Below are 9847 nucleotides of genomic sequence, written 5' to 3'. Positions count from 1 at the left end.
TTCTATAAGTCTGTTCGGTTTTATCTATTCTAAGGATTGATATTTTCCATAACACGCACTTTTACTTAGCTTTTCTTGTACTTTGAATCACACACATAGTCGACTAGAAGCGGATCAATAAACGTGTTTGTGGCGCACATTTTCTGAACAAATTGATGTGTAGCATACTTGTATTTAATATTAGATTAAGATTTTATTACCTATACGTAAGGCATAAATGTTTGAATTATCGAATTCGTGTTTTCGAATGAAACATTCCTACTTGAACATTGAACATTTCTCAAACACTTTTGGAAAAAAAATTGAATAATTTTCTGAAAATTTCAAGCAATTCAGCTTTAATGATCAAAAATATGTATACTGAAATACAGAAAATGCAAGCTCCTATCTAAAATGTTGAAGCTACACAGGTTTGGGTCATAGATGTGAAGGGTGAATTTTTTTGGAACCTCAAATTAACATATTTAATGAATTTTTAAAATTATAAAAGTTATACAATATTTTGAGAAACACCATCAAGTATCTTCACTGAAAATTTTAAATCGATCCGACGTCTAGATAAAAAGTTATTAAGTCTTAAGTACAGGAAAACGGAGTCTCCCATACAAAATGTATGGACTACCCGGGTAGTCCGGTTGAACGTCTACGTATGTAGGTTTGGTTGAACGGGTGACGGTTAATACACGTAAATTAAAATACAAACAGTTGCTAGTAACACATGAACAGTAATGTTAACAGGTCGACATTACTAATGATCATATGATTGATCGTATTCTAATGTTTCTACATTGACCTGGGTTCACCGTTCCAATCCCCCCCGTGAAGTGGGTTCATTCGTCGTCGAACATCGCTAGACACGAAAACAGGGACGTTTGTCCACGCCCAGGTATTGCAGTGGATGTGTTGATTTGTTCGAATTAGTTAAATTTGGGACCGATTATCCTTTTTCTTAGCGAAACCCAAGTGCCTTTTTCGCCGCGATGTCTTCAACGGTGGAAAAAAATGAATACCCGAAAGCGTCAAGTAAGTAGCGACAATCGAATGCATCAGTGCAATGGAATGTGTTGGAATCGCAAAGCTATACGCATGTAAACAAACGATGCAGTCCTATGGACACACCCGCATTTTAAATCATAGTCTTCTAATGAAACTGCAACTTACTACGGCTAATGATCTACTTCATCAACACTCTTTAGATGCGCTGGTGCTCGGAGCGGTCCTTTCATACGTTGCGGCCGTATTTCTGTTGATGAGCTTTTGCTCTCCGTACTGGATCGTGTCGTATCCGGAGTCGTTCAGCAGCTTCAAGAATATGGGGCTGTGGGAGTACTGCTTCCGCGATTTCACTTATCCGTACTACCAGTTTCCGAAGCAGTTCAACGGATGCCATCACATATTTAGCGAGGTAAGTTGACTAATCTTCGATCCATGATTTGCTAATTGCATTTGCTAATGATGTCTGGCGGCGGATCGTTTAATTGCAGGAATATTATGTGATTAGGGAGTATCTGCTGCCGGGATGGCTTATGGTGGTGCAAGGATTCATGACGATTTCCTTCCTGTTCACCTTCGGCTCGTTGATCATTATGGCCTGTGAGATTGTTAGGTGGCCACTGAAGTTTGTGCTGCGTTACGAATGGCTGCTAAGTAGCGTCTCTTTTGCCGGAATCGCTTCATCTTGTAAGTTGATAACGCCTCTTCTTCCTATGTACTATAGATAACACTTCCTCCCTCTTGCGTCTTGCAGCTTTCTTCATGTTCTTAGCCGTGGCCATCTTCGGGGGCAACGCGTACAGACGCGATTGGCTGATGTACCCGAAGTTCAACGTGCTTTCGTGGTCGTATGAGCTGGCGGTGGTTTCGTTCATGATTCTTGGGCTCGCTGCACTGCTGCTGTACAAGGAATCGCGCAAATCGTACGAAATGCGCCGCGAGGCCAAGAATCTGGTAATGCAGATGCAAATGCACGAACCCGGGTATCACCCATCTCATCACACCAGCCGAAGCCTGCACAGCGGGGGTTACATATAAGCTACAACGACCAACAGCAAGCTTCCGGTCCCAGAAACCAACAACGAGGATGAATTGTCCTGTATTCTACCTCTCCGATAACCTCACAAAGCTTATGGAGAATCTCTATCATATCATCGTATACATGACGCTTATACCGCGTTACACAACAGCACTGCATAATCAATTGGACTTAAATGTGACAGGATAATTTACATTTCCTTTAAAAAAAAACGTAACTATACACACATCTTCGATCAGCGTGGCCTTATTGAAACTACATAAGTCGGTTCGTTTGAACCCTCGGCTTTGCCAGGCTTAGAGCAAGCGAAGTGCCTCAATGTGACGCAATTTTTAAAAAAAATCTATTCTAATCGAAATTAATTGTAAATCTTATTGCGAAGCTTAATCGTGCACAAAAATTAGCACATTTCGTTAGACCCGTCCGTCCGTACGTAGAATTTAGCTTTTCTATTTTTTTATATACACTTTTTAACGATAACCTCTCGTTTAGCCTCAACGCAGTTCTTACGTTTTAGCTCGATAAGAGTAGTATTACTTTTCATAACAGTAAATGTCTTGCCCTTTGAGAAATGCATGCCATTTATGGCAGTGGCAAAAGCAATGTAATTTAGCATTGCTTTCGTAAGAAGTGCATGGATGTGAGAACTGATTAATCTCATGTTGATGTTTACCGTCCATACAATATCTTTAGTAGTAGAAATGCAGCATTAATGGAAAACATAACATTCCGTCCAACCGTATAAAACATACGCCTAAATGCATAATTCACCCTTAGAGTAGTAAAAAGCAATCGACGAAGACATTTTTGAAAAATGATAAATTTTGTTGTAATAAATAAACATGTGGATAAATAAAAAAGTGTGTCTTGCTTTCGCGTATAAAAATTTTCGAACATTAATCCTTAATTTGAAAAGATGGTTTGTCAATCTTCTCAAGATATGTATCATATAATTGGTTACAACTGATTATGATTGCAAAGATTAATAATGAGTACGTAGAGTCTTTTATGATCCAGCCGATGCTCAATGCTGCGAAGATAACGTTCTAGCTCGAGGGTGCTATTTTATTACTGCTTGTATAGCACTTATCGTTCAGTGGTCTTCTTTTCTTGTTAAAACACAAGTCCTTTCGTTCGCTTGTAAACACATTAACATAATTGATATGACCGATGGCAGGTCAGAAGCACGAGCCGCAGATGACCTTTATGAATGGATTATGATAAAATTCGACTTACCCGGCTTATTGTATAGTAGACACTCTTCAAACACAGTCATCATGGCCGCTTCACTAATATTTGCGTCGATCACGGTTAGTGGCGCTTGCTGAATCAAGTGGGTATGTGATTTAATCTGTGGTGAAGAAGGTAATTAACAGTACCAATATGTAATCGATAATTAGCTAAAAGCGGTTTTTATAGAAGTAAAATGTAATGTGCACGGTATGCAGTAGGTTGATGCCAAGACCATTCAGCTAAAATAAATCATATACTTTTATATTCTGTAGTATTTGAAGCTTGCTAGCTTAAATTTGCTAAACTTTGCTTACAATAAGATTACATTTTATTCTGTGCAGTTCTCTCAATAGGAAACATCCGACCTAGGTATTTACATCATTTATCCTCATATAATGCAATTTAGCTAAGCTTGTAGTCTGAATGTATTTTGTCTTAAAGCCTTTTTAAAAAGTGAGGTAGTTGTAACAACTCATTGAAATAAAAACTACGTACCGTAATCGGATGCATGTGAAAATTCGAGAAGCTATACTAAAATCCGTGTCCTTCAGTATTTTTGTTTTTCAGGTTCAATTGTGTTTATAATGTTGATATTCCCCACCGGAAGCTTGATTATTCCACCAGAAACCCAAGGCGAATCCAAAGCACGTACACAAACGCACGTGCCGCATAAAACGTGAGAGGGGCAATGGAAAACCGACCGACCTAATATCAACAAGCGACCATAAATAACCGCAAATGACTGGCAAAGGATCAGGATGGGGCTCGATTGATTGTGAAACAAGTGCAATTGCTGGTTTGTTTTATTTTTTGACAGCACGTTGATGCATTAATTAAATAAACCTGCCACGGATTCCGGTCGGAGTGGACGAGTGTTTGCCCTTCACAAAGACTGGAGTAATTTATTGCACAATGGTGAGTGGATTCACGGGGCCCAGGATTGTGATTGACAAATTTCAATTTCGACGATGAACGATGGACGTTTGATCGGTCCGCGTGCGAGTGGAGATGGATATGCGGATACATTTGCGCACTGAATGCCATTCAAATGGCGCTTGAATTCTTAATCAATCATTCATGCAAAACGTTAGATTGCGAAAAAAGTTTCGAAAATTAAAAACAAAACATTCTAGAAGGGATAGGAAAACAAGAAATTTTTTCCCTTCGCTTAAGGTCCCATGTAAATAGGAAAAAGTGTAGTAAAAATATCGGTTTCAAAATCCGCGCGCATAATGCTTTTTTGAGAAAAATAATTTTTAAAATCCTTCAGCTACTTACCCATTCCGGCGTGATGGCTTGATGGGCGGCCATGTCACCCACAACTAGCCGACAGTCTCCGCTTCGGTCGAGCAGCACGGAAAAGCTGGCCGTTGGACAGGTGCCAAGGGTGACAATCGATGCTCCGCAATGATCTGGCAGTAGCTGCCGAATATAGGCCCCATTCTGGAGGAAACGGATAAAGGGAAAAAGCCATTACGGGATTCCGCTCCCATCGGAAAAACCAAACTCGGCCAACAAGCCCAGAAGGGTGTGCTGGGAGGAAATTAGTAACACTATCTCTTGGTACACTGCTTTGGCTGACCGAGCAACAGCAGCAGAGTACGACACTTCTTCGCCAGCTCGAGATTGCAAGATACTCACTTGGTCATTGCCAACGGCCGAAATTAGATTAACGTTTCCATAAATTTTGTAAATCCCTTCGGCGATATTGCGCGCTACACCGCCTGGTGACGTGGTCTGGTTGGCATGGTACGTTGCCCCGTCGAGCTGGAACGATACAGTACGGCAATGGAAATCGTGAGCAAACTGTCTCAAAGCGTGCGGTATGGATTATAGCACTATTCTAAAAAAGTAGCACACCACGAAAAGAATGCAATACGTCATGGCAATGAATGGCAAATGGACTTACTGTGACTAGAGGCAGCAGTGCTACAAATAAGTGTAAAAATAAGTGTACTTATTTTAACTAGTTGGGAGCATCCCAAAACATTAAACGTTAAAGAATAGAAATAGCTGTTGGTCACATACTAGAAAAACACTTTAAACATCAACCGTGTTTGATTTCACATTTTTTCCAATCATGTTTGACTTAAGTTTTCACGATTTTTTATACAGTAGCAATGAAAGTTTTTTGATTGCTCAAGTTCTTCAAAAGTTCGCTGGGTCATGTAAACTGGTTAGACAAACCAAAATCAAACCACGCTTACTGAGACTAACCGAACTCTTATTCCTATTACCAATATATTGTTCCTACGAAAATTAACCTGACCGTGTATTATGGGTGCATATTATGCTCTAGCTAGAGGTATTTATTAACAGTATTGTGAAATTAAAACAGAAGCTTATCCAAATAACGGTGAAAATCATGTACATTTTTTTGAATGAGTATTTCTGACTCCAAGCAGACGTAAATAAAGCAGGCATTGCTTTGAAACAGCGAATAAAAGTATATCCAACGGCTCGTATTGTGCGGTAGTAGTATAGTAGGCCTCGTTACATTAGCTATCACATTAGTTTCGGCTTGACCTTGTTCGACGAGTGTTCAGTGTAGAGTGAAAAAATTGTTTCTCAACATGAAACCAAATTCAGCACATCCTAAGCCGGCAGCTGCGGGAGCTTCATCCGATGGTAGGTTTTCGAAAGGGATTCGACTGATTTTGGCTTTCGAGAGGCTCAAGGCTTGCCTCTGAGCATTTTCATCACCCTTCGCTAAGCCATGCCCTTAACTTTTGTTGCGTTTCTCTTTGACAAAATGCACCCTGGAAAAAAGCGTACAGTTTGGTTCCGATGCAGCATGCACAGGATCACCAGCAGTTTGTTGGATACTGTCAGCAGATGCCGCCCCAGGGTGGCAGTTCGTTCGGGCAACAACAGCTGCATGAGCATCCGCGGCGATACCCGGGCAGTTTCCACGTATCCCCCGGAGTTCCAGTGGTGCATCAGCCGACCGCTTACCTACAGCAGCAACACCAGCAACAGCAACAACACCACCACCACCAGCAGTCGGTGCAAATGTCAAGTGGCATTAGTCCGGCGGTGTATGCTGACATGGTGCAACCGAGTTCTCAGCCGATGGTTACAAGCCCGGCTGGCTTTTCGGCTTCGGCCGTACGGACGACAGGACATCGGCAGCAGCTGATGATGGCTCAACAACAGCGTCTCGGCGTTCAGCCGACCGAGCTGGAGTGCTACGACGGCAGCACTGGTTTTCCTGGTGTCCATCGGCGCTACAAACAACAGCAACAGCAACAGCAGCAGCCCTGCTGTCCGATGCATCCCATACCATCTTCTGCCCAGTACCATCAGCCTCAGCACGTTCAGCCGCTGCCCTCAACACGTCCGCAACGATTGACGACGGAAGCGCAGTACTTCCTTGGTGAGTAACGTTTTTGCCTCGCTGTGTCCGGCACGACTTTGATTTATCCGTTTCGCATTTCTCCTAAATACATTAACCTCTGCATGATTTCTCCCGCCGGAAACCGCCGACAACAACCGCCGTCCGATCTTCGTCTGCGTATATGTTTGCGTGTGCAGATCCAAAATGTACCGTCCCGTTCGAACAACCTCAGCCCCAACCGGCATCGACGGACGGATGTTGTTCGAATCCCAAGTGCAGCAAAAGGAAGCACAGCTAACCGGCGACCAGAGCGATCACCAACTAAATTGGACCGGATGAACATTTCCTTCGGCATCGGATGGGGAGGGGTCGGTGTGTGTGTTGAATAAATTTACCTGCCTAACCGGGTCCCGGTTGGGGCGACAGCAAAATGTCCGCCGTGTCCGGGTTTGTGCCGTATTTTTCTGAGTTTTCCTCTTAACTGGGCTTTTACCACCGTCATAGGGTGGGTTGCCTGCCTTTCGCGGGGGGCATGTCCTTTTCCACAATTTCGATGTCGGAAGAGCGGCCCCGTAGTATGTGTCGGTCCAACCGGTTCAATGACCCGGATGAGCTTGCGACCCGATGTTATGCTTATGTTAATTTTAAACCGCTCGGAAAAGCAGCGAAGCGCCATAGGAAAGATTAAAAAAAAAACTTCCCTCCCTGTTGTTCATGCATGCAATCAAATGACGTGTACGTTTTCCTCGGGTTTTACAGGATGCACGCGTATGTCCTTGTTTTTGCCTCCCCCTCTTTTTCCTCACTGTCATTATTTTCTGCAGCCTTTCCTTCGATGCAGGTGTCATACGGTGGTGAAACATAGTGGGACCGATTTTTTACGGTGCAAAAAGGGTCTGGGGGTGTTTTTTTAAAGGGTTTCGAATTTTCTGGTCTGCAACGTGCGCCATCAATCAACTCATCGTGAGGTTCGTGAACTTTACAGTGTGCGCTATTTGCGGGTAAAACAAGCCTACGACACCGGATGTTCCGGTGGTGGGTTGAAAGGATATTGAAGATAGTGTTCTGCTTCGCAGACGACGATTAATTTCAACCCTTTTCGAGAGCTTCTGAAGAAGGAATAGTCACTTTTAATAGGAGATATGCGTCTTTTGTCAAAAGATTGCTTCAAAAGTTAAATAAACTTTAAGGATCAAACAGTATTTGATTAAATTTTTAGGTCGTGTCAGACATGAAAATAGGTTATTAGGTAATTTTATTTATTTGTGTTGCATTTGTGCCGAAAACAAGACAACATTTGAACAAATATTTCAATTTCAATTACATAGTTTGGGCATAATTTTAGAAAAGAGAAACTAAACTAGAAAGACGCCTGTTGCTATATAATTGCAACTGCATTTATTTTATACACGCTAGCCTCGATCTTCATTATTTCACAATGAAAGTGAAATAAAAAATAGCGCCTTTTCTTTTTTAAATAAAACAAGTTCATTTTAATAAACTCAAAGTATTTTTTTCATAATTATGTATTCACCTGCTTTTTGGTAACACGAACTATTTCACAGTTGTCAACTGTTTAACAAGTGCACTCGTCAGTGACAGCCAAGTGGCTTAATAGGGAAAGCTACTTCCAACGAAAAATAACAAAAACAAAGTCGCTTCGAGTACATGCAAACAAATTTACAATCCCCTAGGGTGGGAAGGAAATGCAAAATATCTAGCATTTCACCACAGCCATTAAAAGTCAACCGATCACGGCGCGGGTAAACCGCAGCTCGTACACGCGATTGTACAACGGAACGTTGCGTCACCTGCAACTAGTCCCATGGGAGGGTTGCAACGAGGATTGCACCACGGTCCTTTCAAAAACCCCTCCGTAAGTCGGTTCCTTCACAATGGCTAGTTAGTAGTTCCTGAATTTAGCTTTAGTGAGTGCGCAAATAGTAGAAATCCTTTCTGAAGGACCGGGCAGCTTTTTACTGTTGCAATGGAACGAACAAACGTAAAAAAAAGATGACCTGAAAGACACATATAACACATTGTTATTACGTGGTAAGATACATATGGGATACGAAAACAATGATTCGAATGAGGTGGATACGGCCTAGCTCTGCGATTACCGTGCGATGTAACAGTAACTATTAGTTAGGTTTTATATTCCGTTTAGTGATATGAAAAGTACAATTTAAATGGATTAATGTATTTGAGCCATCAGCGTTACATTGAAATAACTTTAACATAAAAAGTTGCAAGAAAAACATTTAGTAATAGGTTAACATGTTGTATATGCGTAAATATGTTCTGTTTCGCTATCTACCACAATACAGCGTTTTACATCTCACCTAGCAATCGGGGCAGTGTATGTAGAACATCAAGAATGATAGCCTACTGCAGAGTAATTGATGTAGAATAGCAAAACCCACAAGTGGCAACACAAACCAGTAAGTAGAATATCCATCACTTTCTAGGATCTACCAGAATGAAAGTTGTCGCGTGGATGTTCGAAGTAGGCACGACCAGTCGAGGGGTGCAGGTAAAAGTAGGGGAAATCGCTTTTTCGCATCAGAAAACGAGCGCGAATCACAAAATCCTCGCAAAAGTATGTTTTCGACCGGAAAGCGATTTTCCCCTACTTTTACCTGCACCCCTCGACTGGTCGTGCCTACTTCGAACATCCACGCGACAACTTTCATTCTGGTAGATCCTAGAAAGTGATGGATATTCTACTTACTGGTTTGTGTTGCCACTTGTGGGTTTTGCTATTCTACATCAATTACTCTGCAGTAGGCTATCATTCTTGATGTTCTACATACACTGCCCCGGTTGCTAGGTGAGCTGTAAAACGCTGTAATAAAATGAATACAATGAAGGGAATATCTGAATTAAAATGCAAACACAACGGACTAGTGAGAGCACACTTGTTGTAAGCAAAATTTTATTGGAAAATTTGAATGAATGTTTTAAGTTGAGGCGTAATGTTTCTGTTAATTAAAAATTGCGATACCCGTTGACCATCAAGCGTTATTGAAAGAAAATAACATTCAAAATTATGAACTGCGAATTTTACAAGAACATAAAATAACCTTATTTTGAAAAAAAATCTAATCCCTTCGAACATTAAAAAGGTAGCTGCTGTGCAAAATAATAAAGAACATAAAAAAGAAACTAAATAAGAAATAAAAAAGGACATCTATCGGTGGAAGAACGAAAAGAAGACTAAAAAAATTAGATTTACCAGAAAATAA

At 41.3% G+C, this 9847-nt stretch overlaps 1 protein-coding gene across 1 annotated transcript; it reads left to right on the top strand.

The window, feature by feature from the left end:
* The first annotated feature begins 875 nt into the window (after nt 1-875).
* Nucleotides 876-2874, top strand: LOC131288774 (uncharacterized). The gene is made up of 4 exons (XM_058317950.1): nt 876-1023; nt 1197-1405; nt 1485-1680; nt 1748-2874. Exons 1-4 carry the CDS (start codon nt 981-983, stop codon nt 2029-2031), a joined length of 732 nt encoding a protein of 243 aa, XP_058173933.1. The 5' UTR covers nt 876-980; the 3' UTR covers nt 2032-2874.
* The last annotated feature ends 6973 nt before the right edge of the window (nt 2875-9847 follow it).

Source organism: Anopheles ziemanni, chromosome 3, assembly GCF_943734765.1.
Source record: "Anopheles ziemanni chromosome 3, idAnoZiCoDA_A2_x.2, whole genome shotgun sequence".
Taxonomy (NCBI): Eukaryota; Metazoa; Arthropoda; class Insecta; order Diptera; family Culicidae; genus Anopheles; species Anopheles ziemanni.
The sequence above is the reverse complement of the archived record's forward strand: the minus strand, read 5'-3'. Positions and strand labels throughout refer to the sequence as shown.

Bases quoted from the DNA above. Each gene is read 5' to 3' on its own strand.
- LOC131288774 (XM_058317950.1), top strand. From the start codon at position 981: ATGTCTTCAACGGTGGAAAAAAATGAATACCCGAAAGCGTCAA. The intron at 1,024-1,196 runs GTAAGTAGCGAC...AACACTCTTTAG, and splicing joins TGAATACCCGAAAGCGTCAA to ATGCGCTGGTGCTCGGAGCG. The intron at 1,406-1,484 runs GTAAGTTGACTA...GTTTAATTGCAG, and splicing joins GCCATCACATATTTAGCGAG to GAATATTATGTGATTAGGGA.